At 41.0% G+C, this 25116-nt stretch overlaps 1 protein-coding gene and 2 pseudogenes across 1 annotated transcript; all 3 read right to left on the bottom strand.

Moving 5' to 3' along the window:
- Nucleotides 1-274: 274 nt before the first annotated feature.
- On the bottom strand, nucleotides 275-8401 carry LOC121762616 (annotated as a pseudogene).
- Nucleotides 8402-9723: 1322 nt separating this feature from the next.
- On the bottom strand, nucleotides 9724-15511 carry LOC121760770 (annotated as a pseudogene).
- A 3801-nt stretch (nucleotides 15512-19312) lies between these two features.
- LOC121762601 (threonine dehydratase 1 biosynthetic, chloroplastic-like) lies at nucleotides 19313-24929 on the bottom strand. The gene is made up of 8 exons (XM_042158542.1): nucleotides 24372-24929; nucleotides 23919-24098; nucleotides 23350-23826; nucleotides 22096-22344; nucleotides 21935-22008; nucleotides 21686-21803; nucleotides 19949-20083; nucleotides 19313-19863 (listed from the first exon to the last, which is right to left on the bottom strand). Exons 1-8 carry the CDS (start codon nucleotides 24801-24803, stop codon nucleotides 19723-19725), a joined length of 1806 nt encoding a protein of 601 aa, XP_042014476.1. The 5' UTR covers nucleotides 24804-24929; the 3' UTR covers nucleotides 19313-19722.
- Between the last annotated feature and the right edge of the window lie 187 nt (nucleotides 24930-25116).

Genomic DNA, 25116 nt, shown 5'->3' with positions numbered 1-25116 from the left:
TCGGGACTTCTAAGGTGGAACAATAAAAAATATTAAATTGGGACTCCTAGAATGGAAGGGAGTGCGATTTTTAAACAAATGGAGTAAAATTTTAAGTTATCATATCTAGTAGGAGTATTAATCAGAGTACCAAATAAGCTCATCAAATGGTGCAATATTTTCGTGAAACAACTACAAAAATCTCAGATCAGGTTAAGATATGAAAAAGTAAAAAATACCAGTACTAATATCAATCTAGAAAACGATTAACATTTACAAAGCCAATTAATTAATCTCAGTGAATATCTCCTCGAAGGCGGGCATTGAGCCTCCTGAGCCATATGGAATGCAGGATCATACCAAACACATCGTACCTCCGCGGCGGCGTGTTGACCTCTGTTAGCCTATGCACTCTCAAGCAAGCTGAAACTAAAGTGAAGCTTGCTCTCAATGCTAATGTTGATGCTAACTGTGAAAATGAAGATCCTTCAGTCAAGGACGTGGCATCTACTCACAGCATGAAGAACTGGAAAGATGTGCTCTTGGGACCACCTAAAACGTTGGCAGGAAGAGAGGGTGGCCAACTCGCTCTTATGGTCCAAGGCAGTTAAATGTGTTGTGTTGTCACTCTACTATATGTGCAGCACGTAATTCCAACTGCAATGAATGAATATACTATTTCTGGAAATATGCAGTCTCTCTTTATCTTCTATATCAATTCCTCTGCTATTCTTTCAACCTCGAAGTGGCACCGCATCTTGATCCCCTGCCTCTGCAGCTTCACGTACTCCCTTAGCGAGATCCCAGCCAGGATCCTCTTCAAGTTGGGTATGTCCCTCACCAGTCCAGCACGTCTCCGAACGGCACCACGTACTTGTCCTTGATCAGCACTTCACGCACCCCAGATACAGCCCCTCCACCATCTACGGGCTTGCCACCTCGTACCTGCTCGGGCATATGCAGTACCGGCTCCTCCGCATCATCCTGTAGTACGACACGTCGTGTGGGAGGTACCGGTGCACCTGTACGCCCGGGTCGGAGGCATTCTCCCAGTGCTCGAGGAGGATCGGCCCGTGGACCCCACCCGCCTAGAACACCAGGATGTCTTAAAGATGGTAATCAAGAGATATGAGATTGGTAGTAGAAAACATTGTAAGTATCGTAGGATTTCTGTTGTATATCTTATATTTCACTGTGTACAATGCACTCCCTTTTATAGTTGTAAATACAAGATAAATATGGAAAAGATCAATTTATTCTAATTGTATCAATTCCCTATTGATTTGATTCTTCTTCCTAGAATAGAGTGGTTTATGCTTCTTTCCTTTCTTGGTGTGTAGGATATTCCCTTTTCCTTTCTTGACACTCCCCCTCAAGTTGAGTAACGGCATCTCCGATACTTAACTTGGTCAGAACTTCCTTGAAGACCTTAGCATGCACTGCTTTAGTCAGAATATCCGCTAGTTGTTCTTCAGACCGAACGAATGGAAGTTCGATGATGCCACTATCTATATTTTCTTTGATGAAGTGACGGTCAACTTCCACATGCTTGGTCCTATCATGCTGGACTGGATTTTCCGAGATACTAATAGCTGCTTTGTTGTCACAGAAAAGTCTAATTTTCTCTTTTGGAGGGAAACCAATTTCCGTGAGTAATCTTCGCAGCCACAAGATCTCGGTGATTCCACTCTTCACTCCACGGAACTCTGCTTCTGCACTAGATAATGCCACCACTTTCTGCTTCTTACTCCTCCAAGTGACCAAGTTTCCACCAACGAAGGTGAAATATCCAGCTGTAGATCTTCTATCGTTCGGGTTGCTGGCCCAATCAGCGTCAGTGTACCCCTCTATTTCAAGGTTCTCCTTCCTTTCGAGTAGTACGCCATATCCTGTTGTCCCCTTTAGGTACCGCACAATTCTAAGGGCCGCTTCCATGTGCTCTTCCTGAGGTTTGTGCATGAACTGGCTCACAACTCCTACTGCATATGCAATGTCCGGCCTCGTATGGGCGAGGTAGATCAATTTCCCTACAAGGCATTGATATCTTTCTCGATCTGTCATTGCAGCCCCCTCAAGGATCTTCAGTCCGTGATTCATCATAATCGGAGTCTCAGCTGGTCTACACTCGAGTAGTCCGGTTTCTGCCAGTAAGTCTAAGACATACTTTTTCTGTCTTAGGAAGATGCCCCTTTTTGATCTCAGGATTTCAATCCCCAGAAAATACTTCATTGCACCAAGGTCTTTCATCTCAAATTCCTGGAACAAGTTCTTTTTCAATTCTTCGATCTCTTCGATGTCATCACCTGTGATAATCATGTCGTCAACGTAAATGATTAGACACGTTATCTTCCCATCCCTTTTCTTTAGAAACAGAGTGTGATCTGCATTGCTCTGTTTGTAGCCATATTTTGTCATGGCCTGGCAGAATCGCCCGAACCATACTCTAGGTGATTGCTTTAGCCCGTAGAGTGTCTTCCTTAGTCTGCATACTTCCCCTTTCCCGAAATCTCCCGAAAATCCTGGGGGAGCCTCCATATACACCTCCTCATTCTTCTTCAATTCGCCATGTAGAAAGGCGTTAGTCACGTCGAACTGATGTAATGGCCAGTCTTTGCAAGCTGCCACAGACAATAAGGTGCGTACTGTACTCATTTTTGCCACCGGGGAGAATGTTTCATCGTAGTCTATCCCATAGGTCTGGGTGTACCCTTTTGCTACCAATCTCGCTTTGTATCTCTCGATTGATCCATCTGCTCGTCGCTTGATAGTGAACACCCACTTGCATCCAACTGGTTTCTTTCCCTTTGGCAAGATACATTGTTCCCAAGTTCCGTTCTTGATTAGGGCATCCATTTCCTTCTTCATAGCTTCCCTCCAGTGTTTATGCCTCATTGCTTCTTCCCACGACTGAGGAATGTGTACTTCCTCATATAGAGCTGCTTCGAAGGCTCTGGCCATCTCCGTGTATTGTCCCTGAACAGTGTTTGCTATTGAGTATCTGGACTTTGGACCTTGCCAGTCTGGAGAGTACCGTTTTGGTGGCACACCCCTTGTGCTCCTGGTCGGTAAATATCCACTTGTACTTGGATCCGGTTGGGCCACACTGTCCTCCTCAGGATTCGAAGGCGGAGATGATGGTGGGGTAGAAGCATCGAACCCCTCAGACTGTATATGAGTGGGTAGAGACGTCTCGGCGGTTACATTAACTTCCTCTGATGGACCGACATCCAGTGTAGACATGGGCAATGGACCGGCGGGTGTAGGATCGGGTGGCGGTGGAGTAGGAGTTGGGATGGGCAAGGATGAGGGTGTATGAAGCCAACTTAGCGAGTCTGTAGTTTTATTCTCCCCCTGACTGCTAAGTTGGTGGAAAAAGTACTCAGATTCGACAAAGTCACAATTCAAGGTTGTGTGTAGATGATGTGTTTTGGGGTCATAGCATCGGTATCCCTTCTGATTTTTTCCGTATCCTAAAAACACACACTTGACAGCATTCGGTGAGAATTTAGATCGGTTCTGTTTTGGGATGTGGACAAATACTGTGCATCCAAAAACTTTGGGTTCGAGAGTGAGAGAGGATGGAATATCTATATAGGCTGAGAGAAAATCCAAAGGAGGTTTAAAATTTAGGATATGGGTAGGGAGTCGGTTAAGAAGGTAAACTGATGTGGCTATGGCTTCAGGCCAGAAGGAGTGTGGGACACGGGATTCGATGATTAGGGCTCGGGTCATTTCTAAGAGGATCCTATTTTTCCTTTCTGCCACCCCATTTTGTTCAGGCGTGTATGGACAGGTGGTTTGGTGAACAAGGCCTTTTTCAGTGAAAAATTGTTTCATTTTGGTGTTTACATACTCCCCCCCATTATCAGTCCTAAGTATTTGGATATTCTGTTTGTGTTGGGTTTGTATGAGACTATAGAATTGGGTAAATTTATCAAAAACTTCAGACTTAGAGTTCAAAAAATATACCCACGTCATTCTAGAGCAATCATCAACAAACAACAAGAAATATCTAAAGCCATTATTACTAGTAACAGGTGCAGGGCCCCAAACATCAGAGTGTATTAAAGAAAAAACAGACTTCGCACGAGTATTATTGAGTTTATATGAATGTCGGTGGCTTTTGGCCAAAAAACATGTCTCACAATTCAAAGGGTGTGAAGTGGCTAAATTTGGATAAAGTAACCGTAAATATCCTATGGATGGATGTCCTAACCGGCGGTGCCAAAGCCAGGTCTGTCTGTCAGTCAGTCCTTGAGTCAGCATCGCAGTACCCTGTTGAGCCATCTCATCCACGTAGTAGAGTCCTCGGTGTTCAGTGCCACGCCCAACTATCTCCCCCGTCCTCGTATCCTGTAAAATGCAACAGCCAGGTTGCATTAGTAAGTTACAGTGAAGTTCTCTTGTCGCCTGACTGACGGACACCAATTTATGAGACAAGGAGGGGACATATAAACAATTTGAAAGGCTCAATTTAGGTGAAATGGTAATAGTGCCCGCCCCTTGAACCTGTGCTAAATCCCCACTAGCAGTTCTAATATATTTTTTCCTAGTGCCCGAAATGTCCTTAAAATCAGATGCATCCCAAGACATTGTGTCTGTCGCCCCACAGTCAAAAATCCAATGATAATCTTTGTCCTGGGTTTCGGTGGAAGTAGACGAGAGTGCTAAGGCTTGAAAAGAATTTTTACATGCTATATTGGGCTCAAAATCGAAATTATAATTCGGATTTTGGGACTTTAGGGACTTATTATGCACAGTTTTGACTTTATAGGGTGAACAATGTGATAAATAGGATGGATGGGGCTGTTTTTGTGAGACTTGAGCAGTAGGAGGACTAAAAAGAGATAGACTTAAGTTTTGGGGTGGAAAATGATATAACTTCGAAACTGAGGGGTTAAATGAGTTCAACCCCTCATTACCTCCATTCGTTACCCTAGCCGCCATGGCCGATCCCCTCTCTTCCTCGGCACTTCGATTTCCAGCCGGTGGTGGACCGATGCTGCCCGCCGGGGCACCGCCGGCGTTGGAAGCTCGGTTTTCTCCACCTGCCCAGACTCCAGGCGCCGCCATCTGTCCTCCCTGGAACCACGGTTGACTGCCGCCACCGTCTGCCCAAGCTCCAGCCGCTATCGGTGCTCCTCCCTGCGTCGCCGTTTGAACACCGTGATTCCACGGTTGGTCACTGACGGCGACGGCTGCCCTTCCTCCGGCGTTTCGATTTCGGGCAGCTCTTGCCTTTTTCATGTCATCCCACCATTCTGGGAACCCGATTCGCAAAAAACATCCGTCTCGGGTGTGTTTCTTCCCCCCACAGTGAGAGCATGTGAGTTTGCTCTTGTCTTCGTCTCCCTTTCGGCTGTTCCACGTTCTGTTTGGGGCTGAGTTTGACTGTGGTGGAGGTCGGGTTCGGTCGGTGGCCGCTAGTCCAGAGCCGATGCCATTATTCGGTGGTTCTGTGGTTCCGAGGACGCCTTCATTAATTGAATGCCTTCGTACCATCCCGTAAGCTTTCCGGACAGTTGGTAGTGGATCTTTGTCCATGATTTCTCTTTTGATGCTTGCGTATTTTTCATCCAGTGCACTTAGGAATTGGTAGAGGCGATGTCGTTGCTCCCTTTTGTTGTAGTTCTCGACGTCCGTCGGGCTGGGGTCTCTGGAATCAATGGATATCCATAGATTCTGCATCTTGTTCCATAGGCCCTCCAATGTCATGTTCCCCTGTTTGACTGTCATGGCTTGTCTGTGCAGGTCATAGATTTGAAACGGATCAGCCCCGCTCCCGTAGGTGACTGCCAGGCCTTCCCAGAGGTCTCGGGCAGTAGCGTACTGAGATACTTCATTCACGAGCTCTGCCTCGAGATTGTTGATGACCCAATTGAATACGCAATGGTCCCGTTGCTGCCATCTTGCGTAGCCGGGGTCATTGGTTGGGGGAGGTTTTGAAACTCCAGAGATGTGAGAGGTCAAACCTTTCCCCCCAATCGCTCGTTCCATAAGATTAACCCATAGGGGGTAATTATCCCCGTTGAGTTTGGTTTTGATGGAGATTTCTCCAAAGGATTCTGGTTGGTTTGGATTTGGTGGTGTGGCTGCGGTCGATGATGAATCCGCTTTGTCGGGTATTCTGAGACTTTGTTTGAGGAATTCTGCAAATTGTGCAGCAAATTCCGTTGGAAAATTCATTGGGTTTGGGTGGTTTTTTGGTGTTTCTGTATCTGAGTTTTCGGAGTCTGACATGGTTGGTTTTGGATTTGCAGGGTTGAGGGTTGAAGGTTAATCAACAAGGCTGGGAAAAGGGACGATGAGGAACGTCGTATTTCTGAGTCCCCATCTCAAATGCCTGCTCTGATACCATCTTAAAGATGGTAATCAAGAGATATGAGATTGGTAGTAGAAAACATTGTAAGTATCGTAGGATTTCTGTTGTATATCTTATATTTCACTGTGTACAATGCACTCCCTTTTATAGTTGTAAATACAAGATAAATATGGAAAAGATCAATTTATTCTAATTGTATCAATTCCCTATTGATTTGATTCTTCTTCCTAGAATAGAGTGGTTTATGCTTCTTTCCTTTCTTGGTGTGTAGGATATTCCCTTTTCCTTTCTTGACAGGATGGGCCTCCGCGACGGGGGCGGTCCACCAAGGAGGCCTCTCGTGGTGCCCGTGGGAAGGTGGATCTCTGGGATCAAGACGTCGCGGGAGGGGTTGAATTTCTCCGAGGTGTTGGCGTTGCATAAGGCCCGGATCGCGTTCTTGTGCAGATTTGGAATCGCAAATGAGATCTCTGGCCCTGCAAGCGTTGGTAAATGAAACAAAAATAACTATAACAATATCTCGAGAGAACTAAAACCTTTATTCAAGTACTCCCTCCCGTCCTCATTAATTGTTCTATTTTGTCTTTTCGATTGTCTCATTTAACTTTTACTATATTTCGGTAGTTGAACTCATATTCCACTAACTCATTTCATTATATTATAAAAGTAAGAAAGTCAAACAATTTCTTAGAATCTGTGCACTAGTATAAATTGAGACAATTAATGGACGGGAGGGAGTAGTAATTAAGATGTGACGAGAAATGTACGGTTACCCAATCATGACAGGCGAGCATGAAATGATCGGCTTCGATTCCAATAAGGATACTTGTTAGCAATGACATCGATATAATCCGAAGCTGTGCTCTTCATGAGGGACCAGTCATGAGATTCCGGAACATAGATAACTTGAGTGATCATTGTGATACTAATGGGGAAGAAGAACAAGTGAGCTTCCTCCAGATCGAGTGTCCGAAATAAGCTCACTTCCATGCTAGCCATGAAGATTCCTTCTATGGCGTACGTGTTCTTGCACGGCCCGAAATGGAACACGGGAGCTCCCCTTCTTCGTATACGTACACCTTCAATCTCTTTTCCACCTCCCTATAGCTTTTGCAATTTTACATGATAAATTACAAGTAATTAATCCTTCATTAATAATCACTATGTTTATGTAATTTTATTGAGAACGTACCTATGGAAGGTCTTGGGATCCCAATACATTGGCCCGGTTGGTATGTAATCCGGGTCAACTAGACCGGTTTGGTTAATGGCTAATTCTGCCCGGGCTTGCGCCAGATCAGCTTCTACTTTTGCCAAATTGCTATGTTTTCGCTCTGATCCTTCGATTCTTGCGGTGTTGTTTTTAATCTATATAAGGAGCAATTATTTTCAACAGATCCATAAAGTTCAAATTTACTACTCCTACTATAATTGGTTTTTACCAGTCAATTAGTATAATTATTGGCAGTATCAATTGCCACTTTTTATAAGAAGAATAGGTTAAGCAACTAATTAAATAGAGAATGGACACTGAATCTCCTCTCAAATTCTAATTGACAAGAAAATGATGGTATAAATCTTCTATCTTTTTTGTATGACAGCTCTATGATATCTTAAATTTAAAGACATAATAAGTTGTCTTTATATATTGCATCCTTCCACATTATTTCAGTTTAGAGATAATTACGTACTAACATATACTCTCCGTTATAAATTTATCAGAGATTCAGACACATTTCTCTATTTTATCTAAAAAATGAATAAAGATAGCTAAATCCAGAATTCTCAGTGTTTCCATAAATATTGTATACTTTAAATAAAATTAAGATTGCAGAGTGGAGATAATCTTTAATACTGATTCAGAATGAGTGAGAGACTCACAATGATTTCATGGTAAAAAATAAAGATTAATGAAGAAGGAAGACTTACTTCATCGTTACAAAACAAATGCTCGGACACCGAAGAATTGTTGGAATCGGAATGCAAGTGTTCCTGTAAGAAATTAGAGTTGAAAGAATGAAAAATGGACTCTTTTGGCCTCATGAAAAGCACCATCACTGCAGCCATGAAAGTTGCTGCCGCAAACCACAAGTTCTTCAAACCCGCCATCTCTCTCTCTCTCTCTTGATTTTTGGAGAAGAAGAAAGAGTGGGTGATTACACTGATACTGAGAGATATTATGGAGTGTGGGAAGAGAAAAGAATTTTGGCGTTTAATTATTTATATTGGCTGATCATATGCAATGTTTTCATGCAAATATGGAAACTTTGTGATGACGTCTAACGCTTTTTTACCTTGTTTGCATCGATTCCTTGCCTTCCCAATTTTCACCGGCTACAAATTTATTTTTATTTGCTAAATATTTCTGTATTTTAGATATTCTAGTCAACGAGGATTGGCGTGTGTATAAATCTTAAGTTTATGTGAGTTAAAACTTTTAACTTGATTTTGTTTATTAATAATAAAAACTCATAAAATGACAAACGAATTTATTCATTGAATTGGGAAGATTTAAGTATAATTTTCCCCTTAGATTCCTCCTTTTCATGAAAGTGATTTATCTTTATAAGTTCCTTCATTTGACAATTAAAAAAGACATTAATAAGCAAGGATACATAGTACAAATAGACACTTTTGGGGCAACACAAATTTTAATGCATATTTGATAAACTATATCTTGTTCGTAATAGTGTGACGGCCATAAATTCTAATGATTGCATCATAGTACGTCTGTATATTTTTTGTATTGGTAAATAAATATAATTATTTAAAGATCGTGCCAGTCTTGAACACATAAATCCTGTAAATCCAAAATAAGTTCCACAGCTTAGAAGATCTATTGTGAAACGTTGTTGTGTCAGTCTATTAATAGATGTGAGTTAATTTTTACTAATTATAATTCAACAACTTTTCCTCTCTATATGCTCTTACATTCCTAATTTTACATTAGAATTTGTATCATCCACAACTGAAATTATTTTTGCGGACAGATGCAGTATTAAAAGAAAGTCTAGAATATTCATAAACTGAATTCGGATATATAACTCAGATATCAATTTTGATAGTACTACGAAATATGGCTTCAAGCACGACGCTGCTGCATAGGCAAACCAAGAATTCATACCTTTCTGAGTTTACTGACGAAGGGCTCCCAGCTAGAGCCGCATGAGCTCTAACGGATATATCACGGTGCACTGCATACTCATACCCGAGACAGTTTGCACGATGACCGTCTCCGTGACTGCCTCTGTCGTCGTGTTGATGCCGTCAGGCTTAGCCGAAGCAGTCCATTTCCTCGACTAATCCTATTCGTGTTGGTTCGGTTTACTTTTCCGACTTCAGTTAGGTTGTTTTTCAGACAAAAATTGCAGAGCAATAAACAGATGAAGCAACTTCTTAAGGGAGCAACAGTTGAAACATATCTAATGGAAGCTCTCACCATCAAACCACTTCAATGCTGACATCAACTTGACCAGAAAAGCTTTCAACCTCTCGTCGACAATGGCATTTCCCATGATATCTAATTGCACCAAATTCAAGTCCTTGAAGAGTAGATAAGCATCCCAGAAATGCTTCATATCGGCAGCTTCATCGGTGAATCTCTTCAAACGCCATTCGGACCCCATTGTACTATTGAGAGGAGACGAGTACATGTATCTTCTTGTGTCGATGGAGTGGTCGCCAATCTCGTTATATGATACATCCAAAACTTGTAATGACTTGAGCATTTTCAAGGGTTCCAGGGCTGTAAAACTGCTGAGCCTGTTGTTGCTAAGCTTCAAGCAGGATAGCAGTTGCAGAGCGCCCAACCCTGTAGCAGAATTCGGGCAAATTTGAAGTAGGAAGTCAAGTCAGCTCCTCTAATCCATATATAAAATTCCAGCCAGCAATTTAAGGTGCATGAGAACACAACATTTAGAGCATCCACAACCGTGCTCTTGCCAGCGGCACGGTTGTGGGCCCGGGCAGTACTATTCATGCCTGCTCTCTGGCAAGAGCACAACACCCACAACTGTGCTCTTCCGCAAGGACGAGCACAATTAATATAAAATTCAATTAAACAAAAACATTTCCATAATATTAAAATCCATTTAAAAACCACAATAAATATTACAAATTACAAATAAAATTAAAAAATACATAAATAAAATCCTAAAAATTAAAAATTACATAATTAAACTCCTTAAAATTAAAAATTACATAATTAAAATCCTAAAAATTAAAAATTACATAATTAAACTCCTAATAAGACTACGCATCCGGCGGGATCAACCCCAATTGTTTTTGGAGACCTTTTATCATGGTCTCGTGTGTTTCAAGTTGCGTGGGGGTCATAGATGACCTATCGGCCATATTGAGTTGGCTTAAGAGCATCCACAGCGAGTTGTTCGGGGGTGGAGGTGGCACATAGGGAGCGGGAGCGGCTTCGGGAGTCGAGCCGCGACGACGGTTGGCCGCCGCCTTCTTCCTTCCTTGGGGGCGGCGTTGGGAACCGCTCGGTCCGGCGTCGGGGCTACCCAAGTTAGCTCCGGCGAGTTGGCTAGCCACTTCTTCCGAGCCGGAGTCGGATAGGGCTACCGACCTTAATCGTTTGGAGGAGCCGCTAGAGGAGGATGTTATGCCTCCCTTATACTTCGGGTGCGTCCGCGTCTCCTGCCAAACGTTAAGATATTTGAACGACTTACCGTTCATGGATTGGTAGGTGCTCAGTGCGGCGGTGATGATGTCGACCTCGCTTCGGCCGATCCCGGCATTCCGAGACTCCTGGATGAAATAGCCGTTGAACTTGCCAATTTCTTCGTTGGCTCGGCCGATGCAGTTGCGCACCATACTCTCGTTGCGCTCGATCGTTCCCGGCGGCCGGTTTGCATTGTACCGGCTAGAGACGCGCCACCAAAAGTGATCGCCGGATTGGTTCGTTCCAACCACTACATCTTCGGAGATTTCCAAGTACGCCTTGAACAATCTTTCCATCTCCGCCGGTGAGTACGGTGTGCGGACACCGGCGCGAGATGGAGGAGTCGGCATTTGGGAAGGGGCGCGAGGCCTAGGCTCCGGTGTCCACCCGTAGCGCCCATCGGAGGCACCTTGATCGTCGATTGGGTATGGCCGGTAGCCACCCGGAACGCCCGAATCTTGGGTGAGAGGAGGGGTCGAATATTCCGTTTCCGGACTAGGAAACGGTTGTGAACCGAACCATGAGCTCAAAGGGTTATCGTCTTGGCCGGACATAGTGATGTTGTAGGGTATGAGAGAATGAAGATGAAAATGGATATGAGAGAATGGAGATGAGAATGGATATTGGAGAATGATGATGAGAGTTGTGTAGTTTGATGTGAATTTTTGGGGTGAAATTGGGGGTATTTATAGATGAAAGTGTGTATTTTTGGGGTAAAAAAAATGAAAAAAAATTAAAAAGGTGTAAAAAACGGTTATAAACGGATATATTTTTTTGGGGAAGTGAATTTTTTTTTTGTTTTTTTATCGGTTTTTTAATAAAAAACCGATTTTTTTAAAAAAATAAAATAAAAAATGTTTAAACACAACGGCTATGCCGTTGACGAATGGGAACGCGCCACGTGTGCGTCCGCTGGCACGGACGTGCTCGATACATCGAGCAGCGCCGTGCCAGCGGCGCGGACGGCGGTGGCGACGGACGCCACCGCTGCGCATGCTCTTACATTTGATTACAGAATTACATTCTCCAAAAAAAAAGGAAATTTGTAGCTATTCACATTGATGATGTCAAGGATATCATATAGTAGGTGTATATCAACCACCTTCAATTGATCTGAGTTTGTTGTGGCAGAGATCCAACATTTGAACCCACAGCAACTGCTCCATACATGAAACTCGTGACAATGAGAGGCCCTTTAGCCGTACATATGTATAAGAACTAATACTTGGCAACGACAATTCTTGATAATTACCACAGAGCTTCAATAAAGACTCTGTATTTGAAGTCAGCTGCACAAAATAGTAAAGATAAGTGACAGAATTAGGATTAATGCAGAAAAACTAAGAAAAGTATTGACGAAAATAAAAAAATTGTCAGCTTGAAAGCACTGCCCTTCCCACTACCACACATGAAATATAAAAAAAGAAATTCGTGATCAAGATGTCATATCAAGGAAGGTTCACAAGGAAGGCAACTGCAAGCAGAGAACATAAAAAAGATTACAAGCACTGAACTGAAAACAGTATGATCAATTCCCACTCTACGAGGTCTAATTTACATAGTGAGGCAAGCAAGTTTGCATCTTCAGGATGGGTTTGAAATTCTCCTCATTCCATGATATATTCTGTGTAGTTTGCACCTCAGAATGCTCTTGATTGTTTGAACACACACTTGTAGTGAATGATATAAAACAAGGCCGACTACATGGCATACCACTTGAAGAAATAATGCCAGGAAATTGTGCAATGGCAACCTTTACATGGCAAGATTCTAAGGAATCATGAGGATACTTATTGTAAGTTAACCAAGCCTGGGAAAACCCAAGTTTATTTCCTGAAAGTGGATGCCAAATAAGACCATCACCACCATCACAATCAAATTCTACAGTGAGTGTAGATGAGCTAACACCTTCAACTGCTTCACTGAAATATATAATTAGGGGAAATGCTCTTTCATTAGACTGATGATATATCTAGGAGAAAGAAGGTTGGCAGTCTGGGTTATCAATTGACAAAGATAGATTAGAACCATGAGGAGGAGATGAAGAAATAAATAGAGGCTTCCGCTTCAATGTTTGACCCAAAAGCCACAAATGGTAAAACCAGCCACTTTGATCATTAGGGTCTGTGAAGAGAGCATTGCGCACAAACTCAAACTCCTCACTCAAGACATTCTCAGTTTTGTCATATCGTTTGCTCTTTTCTCAAGTAGCTTAGACAAAAGCATGCTGTAAGTGTTGGGGGGAAAGTGAATTATTAATATCAAAACACAATTGACTACTACAAAGAGGAAATTAAAAGCCATTGATTGTTATGTCTCATGTACAATCTATGAAGAGGTTATTAAAATTATACTATGCACTTAACATCTGTTACATGACCTGATACAGAAACCAATCTTCGTAGCTCTATAACATTCGAACATTAGTACTACTCTTTATGATTTCATGAGTTTCTCACAATGTAAATTTTATAAAACACTGCGACCAAACTCCACAGTTCAAATAAGTTGATTACACCAATGTAATGCAGACTAGAAAACATTCAGTAGGTAAATTGTGCTATAACTTATCAAACTGTAGGTGCTCTCTCTCATGCATCTGTTGTGGACACTACTTATCAAGTCCAAAAGAAAATGCAGGTTTGCAAACTAAGATAACATGGCGTGGTATCAAGGGTATATGAGCAAAATATTATACTACTCTACATATTTTCGACTTTAGAAAACCAACTATTTCCATCAGAATAAAGTAGTATTCAATTTTATAATGATGATAGATGGTCATTTGAAGTTCCCAGGGCATAGAAGCTAAAGCATGCATGATGAACGATCATTTTAAGTGAATAGAAATTTCAAGAAACAAACTAGCATACCTTCTATTATGCCTGGCAGAATAATTACTAAAATTATCATATATCATATCAGTGGTGTATTGAAGTTCATCTTCATCTGGAATCTTCTTTAGCTCTGTTATAAACCTGGAAAAAGGCAGCACCAAAGAACCACATTAGCAGGTTCGAATCACTACATCACCCAAATGAACATCAAATTTCCAGGACCTCACCTCCTGTAATTCCATGCATGGAAATTCAGGGAGTCCAGTTTTTGGAACTTTCCCAGAAGCCGCAATTCCCTGTCCGAGGATGAATGGCCCTTACTTAGGACCCATTTGCGATGATGCCACGCCCCATAAGCCTTAAAGTTTCTCTTCAATGCATTCTCTACCTAAATGACAATTCATACTCTAACAAATTCATCAATCATTTCGCCAATTCCTACTACAAAGAGATGCAAAATTTCAAATTTGAACACTTGGGATCTATATCTCAATTGAATCAGAGATCCATCAGTTATTTAACAAATCCCTACTACAAAAAAGTTGCAAAAATATCAGTGTTGAACACCTCCAAATATCCTATATAACTTCTAACTCACTCAATCAAGAGCAATCAATGTACTCCCTCCGTCCCGCACTACTCGCACGTATTTCCTTTTTGGGCGTCCCAAGTTACTTGCACTCTTTCCATTTTTAGTAAAAATTTTCACCTATAGCCGTCATTTTTTACTTTCCTATACACTCATTCCTTAATCTCCGTGCCGAAAAGGAAATGAGCGAGTAGCTCGGGACGGAGGGAGTATAATAAGTAAGCACAAACTTACAAGTATCAATTCTTCATCAAGAACTGATTGGGGCGATTCGGAATCAACTTCATTCTCCTAGTGTCGATCGAGAAGGTGTTGTATTGAATTGGATAATCGAGAGGGAAGAAGCGATAGACATGGTAGGGATTAATTTTCTGTGATGCATTGATCGAATGGACGAATGGAGCAACTCTCTTAATATAGAGAGTTGCCCTAATTTACATATGGAAGGAGATCCCCTAATTATGATCGTATCAATCATACGTATCAAATACATATTAATCCCATGATTTGTTCCATAATTACAATTATTCTATTTCCATATTCTAACACTCCCCCTCAAGCTAAGTAACGGCATCTCCGATACTTAGCTTGTCTAGTACTTCTTCAAACATCCTTGAGTTGACTGCTTTAGTTAGAATGTCTGCCAGTTGGTCTTCTGAGCGAACGAAGGGTAGCTCGATGATTCCTTTTTCTATCTTCTCCTTGATGAAGTGGCAGTCGATCTCCACATGCTTTGTTCGATCATGTTGGACTGGGTTTTCGGCTATGCTGATTGCTGCTCTGTTGTCACATAACAGTTTGCTTTTCTGAGTGGGTGGAAAGCCAATCTCGGTCAACAGTCACCGTATCCATAGGATTTCAGTGATCTCGCTCTTGACCCCTCGGAATTCTACTTCAGCGCTAGAAAGTGTCACTACTTTCTGCTTTTTGCTCCTCCAAGTGACGAGGTTATCGCCTATGAATGTGAAGTATCTGACAGTTGACTTTCGGTCGATCGGATTACTCGCCCAGTCAGCATCAGTGTATCTTGAGACTTCTAAGTTCCCTTCATTCTTCAGTAAAACTCCATACCTTACTGTGCCCTTCAGGTATCTTACCACCCTCATTGATGCATTCATGTGCTCCTCTTATGGGTTGTGCATAAACTGGCTTATCACCCCAACAGCATAGGCTATATCCGGCCTGGTATGAGCTAGGTAGATTAGCTTCCCGACTAAGCGTTGATAACGCTCTCTGTCTGTGGCTCGTGCTCCTTCTTCTATCTTGAGGCCATGATTCTGTACCTTATGCGTCTCGGCAGGTTTGCAGTCAAGTAAGCCCGTTTCTGTCAGAAAATCGAGCACATATTTCTTCTGTCGTAAGAATATGCCCCTTTTAGACCTTAGTACTTCAATTCCGAGGAAGTATTTCAGTGCTCCCAGATCCTTCATCTCAAATTCTTTGAACAAGTTTGTTCTTAGCTCCTCGATTTCTTCTGTATCATTTCCTGTAATAATCATGTCATCCACATATATAAGGAGACACGTCATTTTGTTACCTACCCTCTTAAGGAATAGAGTGTGGTCTGAGTTACTCTGCTGGTAGCCATACTTCTCCATTGCTTGACAGAACCTTCCAAACCATACCCTTGGGGACTGCTTTAGGCCGTATAGGGTCTTCTTCAGGCGACAGACTTGCCCTAGTGCAAACTCGTCTGAGTATCCAGGAGGAACCTCCATGTATACTTCTTCTTCCTTCTTCAATTCTCCGTGGAGAAAAGCATTGGTGACATCAAATTGGTGAAGTGGCCAATTCTGATTTGCTGCAACCGTTAGTAGGACTCTAACAGTACTCATTTTCGCCACAGGTGAGAAAGTCTCAGCATAGTCTACCCCATAGGTCTGGGTGTATCCCTTTGCAACCAGTCTAGCTTTGTACCTCTCGATGGATCCATCAGCTCGCCTTTTGATCGTAAAGATCCACCTACATCCAACGGGTCTCTTCCCCTCTGGCAATGCACACTTCTCCCAAGTGTTGTTCTTTAGCAGTGCATCCATTTCTCGTTTCATGGCATCCCTCCAATGTTTATGCTTTATTGCTTCTTCCACAGAGTGCGGAATATCCTCCTCATACAACGCTGCTTCAAAAACCTTTGCCATTTCAGTCATATGAGTTTTCTCAGAATTCACAATGGAGTATTGTGTCTTTCGTCCCTTCCAATTCGGAGAGTATTTCTTTGGTGGTACTCCCCTGGTGCTTCTTGGCGGTAGAACCCACAGTTGCCCACCTGTGTTTGCTTTCTGGTTCTTTGTTGTGATCATTGTTAGTCTCAAGCTGAAGAGTTTCACTAGGGTCAGAATCTTCTCTTACCTCAGGAATATCGGCCGGGGATTGTATTGCAACGATGTCACTGATCTAGATGGACTCAACTGGAGTGTCAGAGACATGCTCGGCGGTAATGCTAACTTCATCTGTTGGGTCCTCTTCTCGATCAGGACTTGGCTTATGACCAGGATTCGGACTCAGGCTCGAGTTTACAATAGGATTAGGAAGCAAACTTAGTGGGTCAATTTCTGGTTCTTTCTCCCCCTGACCGCTAAGTTGGTGGTAAAAGTATTCATTTTCTACGAAGTCACAGTTCATCGTGACAAACATTCGTTTGGATTTCGGGTCATAGCAACGGTACCCCTTTTGATGCATTCCACGCTGGCTACCCCGTTTGGATTTCGGGTCATAGCAACGGTCATAGCAAAGTTGGTGGGACCTTGGAATCAATTAGGAGAGCTCTAGTCATTTCGAGTAGTTTCCTATTTTTCTTTCGGCCACCCCGTTTTGTTCAGGTGTGTGAGGACATGTGGTTTGGTGTATAAGACCCTTTTTGGCAAAGAACTGTTGCATCTGGCTATTGACATATTCCCCCCCGTTATCGGACCTAAGTATTTGGATGTTTTTCTTGTATTGAGTTTGGACAAAGGTGTAAAACAGGACAAATTTTTCAAAGACTTCAGATTTGGACTTTAAAAAATAGACCCATGTCATACGTGAGCAATCATCAATAAAGAGCAAAAAATACTTAAAACCTCCACCACCCATAACTGGCGCAGACCCCCAAACATCAGAATGAATAAGGGAAAAAACATGGTCCACACGGGTATTATTAATTCTAAACGAATGTCTGTGGCTCTTCGCCAGAAAACAAGTATCACAGTTCAAATGAGAAATTTTATCAAATCTAGGAAATAAGGTTTTAAGATACCCTAAAGATGGGTGTCCTAGTCGCGGTGCCATAGCCAAGCCTGTCGGTCTGTGGATCCGTGAGTCAGCAACACACTACTCTGTTGAGCTATCTCGTCCACATAGTAGAGTCCTTCTCGCTCAGTGCCACACCCAACAATCGTCCACGTCCAGATATCCTGTAACCTACAAAAGGAGGGTTGCATCAGTAAAGTACAGTTAAGCTCCTTTGTAACATGGCTGACTGATAGCAGCTTGTGAGACAAGGACGGAACATATAGACAATTTGAGATACTCATAGTGGGCAAAATTTTAATTGTTCCTGCTCCTTGGACTGGAAGTAATTCCCCATTAGCTGTCTGAACATAGCTTTTCTTAGATTCAGTGATTCCAGTAAAATCAGAGATGTCAAAGGACATAGTGTCAGTTGCTCCACAATCAAAAATCCAATCCCTATCTTTATGCGGTTTTTCAGAAGTAAGGCATACAGTGGAGAGTGTTTCAAGTACAGAAAAACTATTTTTACACTGAATTTGTGGGTTAATTTTTGAAAATGAACTATGTATGGGCCTTTTTCCTACAATATGTGAGTAATGGGGCTCATTGTCTAATTTCGGACTATCCAGGGACCTAGCAGAAAGGATATTGGGTGTCTGGCATAATTTATTAGAAGCATAGCGTGTATTATATGATAATGGCAAAGTTAGGGGTGTATTAAATGAGGAACCTGATTTTGAGGGACTTAATTGCAAAGTGCCCTCTCCTTTACCTCGGCAAACCCTAGACATTGCCATTTCCCCTGTCTCCTTTACCACGTGTATTATATTACACAACATGATTATAGCCGACGAAGGGCCGAGGGCGGCTAGCTTCTACGACGAGGACGAAGCCGGAAGCTCAACAGCGAGGTCTCCCCCACGCCGAGACGAGCATACGACGGTTGGCCAGAGGATCGAGACAAGACACACAATGCGCGATACTCGAATCCACAATCAACTACAAGAAGACCTAATCAACCACATGTGGGCGAAATTCGGCAACGAGTAGTGGTTTTTTAATTTTTAGGATTTTAATTAAGTAATTTTTAATTTTTAGGATTTTAATTATGTAATTTTTCATTTTTAGGATTTTAATTATGTAATGTTTAATTTTATTTGTCATTTGTAATATTTATTGTGGTTTATAAATGAATTTTAATATTATGGAAATGTTATTGTTTAATTGAATTTTAAATTAATTGTGCTCGTCCTTGCGGAAGAGCACAGTTGTGGGTGTTGTGCTCTTGCCAGAGAGCAGGCATGAATAGTACCGCCCGGGCCCACAACCGTGCCGCTGGCAAGAGCACGGTTGTGGATACTCTAATATTTCTAAAATGGACCATTTTAAAAAAACTATGTAAGTAATTAAAGTTAGCTACAAACTTAAATTAATTTGTGATTACAAAAATCTTTAATACGAGAAATAATAGATTCAAAGAAAATCCAGAATTTTCGTAATTTGAATTTGGACGTATAAGTCAATTTCAATTTTGATAGTAACTCAAATTAATATTTTGTTAGACTTATAGGAGTATATAAACTTGAGTTAATTTAGTTAAACAAAAGCCCCATTGGAAAGTAAGCCATATCCAAATTTCCTCGAATGCTAACTTAGCTAAAGTATACACAATTGTATAAGGAAAAAGGACACTGACATCTGCAAACACTCTCATGCAACATTATATAAAGTCGACAATATTCCAAGGCACCATAATATGTACAACGGTATAACCATGAAGAGGGGTGAGGAGCTGCCATAGAACAGTACCATATGGAGTAGTAATGAAACTAAATTATTTCAATATCAAAGTTGCAATCCCAATCCACTGTGAGCCATTGTACCCGCAGCAGAATAAACCTCTTCCAAGGAACTTAAACCAAAATGGTTCTCATTTTACATATAACTTCTCTTACACGGAATATGGCTTCAAGCACGACGCTGCTGCATAGGCAAACCAAGAATTCATACCTTTCCGAATTTGATCCAAAACTGACGATGGGCTCCCAGCTAAAGCCGCATGAGCTCCAACGGATATATCACGGTGCTGGTGCAGTGTAATCTATGTTTATTGCATTAAAATCTGGAATGCTTCATTAGCAGTTTCCACTGCATACTCATACCCAAGACTGTTTGCACGATGGCGGAACTCCTCCATTTCTGTTTGAGCAACTTGGATGCCAACTAACACGTTTGCACCAGTTTCTCCCTGGAGGTGCAGCAAAATGGTAAAATTGGCTGAATAAATATACATGATACTAGCATATATGTATAGATGATCTAGGGTATACAACCTGCCCACGGTAATGGAACAAACTTATATTCCAACGCGGACTCAAAGCATCCAAAAATTTCATCAAAGCACCAGGCCTCTCAGGGAAAATGAAACGGCATAGCACCTCATCTTTAACAGTTGATCTTCCACCCATCTGAAAATTATATAAGAAATTATTATCATGCACAAACTGAAACTCAGATTCATGTCAAACATTGACGTGACAAGTTTTCAACCAAGAGATACTAACTCCTCGGACAGTCAAGAAGATTGCTCTAGCTTCAGGATCTAATTACTATTTTTATGGTAAGAGTAGGACCAGAATAGATTCTACAAGCCATTTATTTTCATCATTTATAAGAATTTATATTAGAAAGAGGCAAATAAAATAAATAAAACAAAATATCTTCCTAAAGAAAAATAGTCTGTAGCTATCCTACTATTAGGCACTGAAAGTTTTATAAACACATACTGATTTTCACATTCCATTCTACTTGGATTTATAGACTTATCAAATACAAAGAATTCTCAATAAATATCAGATTAGGCTTTGAAATTCTTGTATGCAGAGAATCTATTACTGAGCAGCAATATGAGATGCCATAACATAGTAGTATTAGTTGGGACATCAAGTGTCTCAGCTTACTGGAGGTTCAGAATGTTTTATATGGATTACAGTTGCGAATATATCAACAATCACTTCTCTACCAAGTGCCCAATCTTAACTACAAATTGCATGGTTATGACACAAACAAGAGTCATTCTCATCATCTTCATATCTAGTTTACTTGTACATGGTACGCATTTGGATCAAGAATGTGGGTCACAGTTCAATTCTTCTTCAGTGTGGGTCACAGTTCAATTAGAGTATTAGACCTCAGCGTGGGTGTTAGCAATTTTCCAATATGGAAAGAAAATGAATAAAATTTCATTACAGAGGCATTCTCCCATGTTATTCGTATTTTACAGATGAACTTTGAAAGGTAATTTAAGTAAAAATGAATAAAGGTGATACAATCACATGTCTAGAGACCACCTGAATTATACATTAATAGATTATATGCCCTATCTGATATACATCACTAATTTCCAGAAAGTTTCCGCACTAGATGCCCATGACATTTTACCGAAAGTTCTGCACATCCTAGACACTTAGGATGTTAGCTACAGATATGATAGAGTTTTGAGGCAATATTAGAAGAAATCGTCAACTTTCTCCAAACAGAAAACAATTATTTCTTTAAGCACATATCATTAACCAAATATGGCATTATAATGATAACTGTATCTTTTTTGTTGTATAAAAAAAGTTCCCAACTGTAATAGTCAGATATCATGTGTCCTCCTAGCTGATGTTTTTTGTTAAGTGAGCAGACTGCATCTATGCTAATGCTTGTGAATATGTCGACTTCTCATTAAGTTAAATAAAATAAGCATATCCATTTGAGTTAAATACAGTGCAAATTTGTGCAGACAGGGCCAGACTAATGATAGTTGAATATAGAAAGGAATTATCAAGGTCCGAAGATAACATGTGCAATCAGGCAAATCTCGAAGCACTATTGTAGCTTTATAAAAAATTTTAAATAAAAATTCAATCTAATAACATCCGTCACTGTTTTTTTCAAATATGCCATCTTGCTGCAACTCATAATTCATGAATGTAACTGAAGCTTGAGTCTAGCTCATTGTAAATAACTTATCAACTTATCAAGGTCCAGCATTAATAATTGAAAGTTAAACAAGAAGCACATACCAAGTGTCTCAAATGATCCTTGACCAAGTCATTCTCTGTAAGATTTATGGTTTGTAGTTTAGCATATTCCATTCTCTGGATCATTGCTTGAAGTTCCGATTCAGTATGAAGGCCAACTCTGTTAAAAAGAACATAATAGGAAATTAAGCATCTTATAAATTCATGATTGTAAAAATGCAAAATATTGCCGCAAACAAACACCAACTTATTGCTTGTCAAAATGAAATGCATATAAAATATGAATCTTGCCTGTATAGTACTAAAGCTTGTCCTTTATCTGAATTATATCTGTATTTGAATTCAGTAATATTCATAGGTCCGACCTGCAAAGATCAGTACATAGTATTTGGATTTGAACTGCATCCTAGACATAATGAGAATGAGAAAAGTTGGGTAAACTAAAAACTCACTAGCTCACAGAATTCTTTAAAGCTTCCAGGCTCCTCTGTCATGTAAGTTGAAAGTACAGCTTCCCGTCGTCTACCTACATCTGCAAGTTCAGTTACCAATCTTAATCTATCAAAGTTCATATTAGCTCCACTGGTGATTGCTACTACATTTGCATCCTTCAGTCCATAGTACTTGCAGTAAGCTTCAGCTCCAGCTAAGGCAAGAGCACCTGCTGGTTCTAAAATGCTCCTTTTCTCCTCAAACATATCCTGTAGGAAAGTTCACTTGTAAAAATAAGTAGTATGTTCACACTTCACAGAATTGAGCCACAGCATTTTGAAGTAGAAACAAATAAGTATAAACAACCAAAATAACCAACCTAGTTGAGTTGGAAGCATAGTATGTATGACCAGTAATTAAATACAAATATTTTGAGTTTAAAAAGTCATGAATCCCATTAAAAAGATAATAAATTTAAGCCAGTTCAGTTGGTATAGGAGATGTGAAGTTATTTATCTAAGAAATCTTGCAGGGTAATAATATGAAAAATATTAGTATGATGAAGCCATGCTTTAATGCTGCTTTCATGCAAATACACTTCTAGAAGCTCATCTTAGAGAAGCATCAAGTAGTGGCTTAAATGGGAGCAGATAGACATCCAAATATAAATATGACATTACAGTCATAACTAATAACCTGATATATAAATTGAATACAAAGTTGAGATTCATCCATGACCTAATTTGAGAAGCACATTCAACACAGTTAAGAGTTGGGATGAAAGAGCAGACATCTATCTCTCCCAACTTATGGTCCATCTAAAGATAAATTTATGCTCCACCAACAAGTGTAACGACATGAAAGTAGAGAAAAGGAGACCATGTTAACACTCGTGAACATAAGTAGTACGCATCTTGTTCTCTGACTGAGAAATAAAAAGGTACTCCAAGCAGGCAACAATGAGAAAAGGAAAGTAAAATAAGTCTAAAACCATTGAAAAGGACCAGACCATGACTGGCACAAAAACATATACTAACATATAACATATCCAGGGACTTGACATTCCAAATCTCATAAAGATAGTTTTTATAGTTTCTTGATAAACTTTGGCTCAAGGGACCACAAAAGACAAGATGCCAAGCTATATTTCTAGACCAAGATACTTAAAGCATTATGCCGAATTTTCTGGAAAAATAAATGCAGTCGACAATAGCATGCTTTGAGAAGCTATGGATGATGGGAATAATATTGAAGAAATCAACTACACGGCTAACCTTAATTGAGGCACAAATTGCGTCACGACCAACAAGAACTACACCATCAATCAGTTCCCTGCATAATCGGAAAGTCTCTTCACCAACTACTTTTACTGCTACTCCATCAGCAAAGCCTCCCACTTGGTCCAGCATTACACGTCGGTCATGGTGAAGTGATAATGCCATCGCATTTGCATCAAACGGTTCCACTCCAATAATCTTCACTTCTGGGCGGACCCTTTTCACATAGGCAGCAATGCCAGCTATGAGCCCTCCACCACCAACAGGCACAAAAATAGCTTCTATTGGGCCCGTCATCTGCTTCACAATCTCCATTCCAACTGTTCCCTGCCCTATGATTACATCAGAGTGATCAAAAGGAGGTATAAATGAGAGGCCCTCCTCTACTGCTCTTTTTTTAGCATGAGACTGAGCTTCATCATAAGAGTCGCCTAGGAGCACCACAGCGGCTCCAAGTCTTTCAACTGATCTCCACTACCAGTATCAATAAAAAAGGCTTCAAAAATGGTGATAGTGCCTATTTTGGATATTAAACAAAAACACGACATACATAAACAATGAATAACCTTAATCTCTGGTGTAGTTACAGGCATCACAATTACAGCATTGCATCCCAATCTCTGTGCAGATAATGCTACCCCTTGAGCATGATTTCCTGCTGAGGAACAAATCACCCCTCTTTCAAGCTGCTCTTTTGGAAGTTTAGCCATCATATTATAAGCACCTCGAAGCTTGAATGAGAAAACCTGCACGGGAGATGATATGCAGAGAACTTGTCTTCATCAGTGCATTGCATTTAGAAAGGTTCTAGCATTTCAAAGTCAGTTGCAATCAAACGAAAACCACGAAGCTTTAAAATTATGATATTAATATCTTCCAAAGACTTGATAACCCTTTCAGTTTCAGGTCAAACCTCAGGAACGGTAACAGAAATCGTTCAAGGTCCGAACCATACTGAAATAGTAGCAAAATTCGATTAATTCGAGATATAATCAAACACGATCATACAAAATACATACGGGCTGTAGATCCTCTCTCTTAAGCCAGATATTCGCTCCCCACCTCTCAGACAGCTTGGGCGCCAGCTGCAACGGCGACTCATACGCAACGTCATACACCTTGGACGCCAGAATGTTGGTGAGATATTCCATAGCAGTGAGCGTGCCTTCCCTATCAGCACCATTACCCATATTCTCATTCTGCAGCAAAAAACCGCTCTCGTACTGGAGAGAAGCCGGAGAAACTCTCAACAGCGGCTCAGAAACCGGAGAGGGAGGAGCCCTTGGGGAAGATGGAAGAATCTCCGATCCCTGTTTTGACAGGGTGGCGCATATTGACAGATATCGGGGGGAGCAGGGGAGGCGGCCGGAGGATGTTCTGACGTGGTAGTTTGGGGAGAATTTCGAATAGTTGATGGGAGAGTGCGCAGTGGCGGAGCGTAGAGCTTCCATTTTAAGAGATGGTGTTGCGCCGACGCACTGAGGAGAATGCGAATTGCCGTCTTCTTTAATTTTGATTTATAATTAATTGAATTGTGGCCAATGGGAGGAGATAATTTAATGCGCAGTCAATCTCGATTATTGAGTTCTGCTTGCCTAGGCTAGCTATGCTTTTAATTCATTTTTATAAGCACATTGTTAATTTTGTTACTCAATACGCGTAGAGGGGCAAACCGCAAAATACAACGCTACATACTACCCATACAGTACTAGTACTAGTACTCCCTCCATTTTATTTTAGATTATTCAATCAATGTGGTAACAA

This window comes from Salvia splendens, chromosome 13, assembly GCF_004379255.2.
Source record: "Salvia splendens isolate huo1 chromosome 13, SspV2, whole genome shotgun sequence".
Taxonomy (NCBI): Eukaryota; Viridiplantae; Streptophyta; class Magnoliopsida; order Lamiales; family Lamiaceae; genus Salvia; species Salvia splendens.
This window is presented reverse-complemented; position numbering and strand designations above follow the sequence as displayed.

Bases quoted from the DNA above. Each gene is read 5' to 3' on its own strand.
- LOC121762601 (XM_042158542.1), bottom strand. From the start codon at position 24,803: ATGGAAGCTCTACGCTCCGCCACTGCGCACTCTCCCATCAACTATTCG. The intron at 23,827-23,918 runs GTTATTCATTGT...TGATACTGGTAG, and splicing joins TAACTACACCAGAGATTAAG to TGGAGATCAGTTGAAAGACT. The intron at 20,084-21,685 runs GTATGTGCTTCT...TATAATTTTCAG, and splicing joins AGGATCATTTGAGACACTTG to ATGGGTGGAAGATCAACTGT.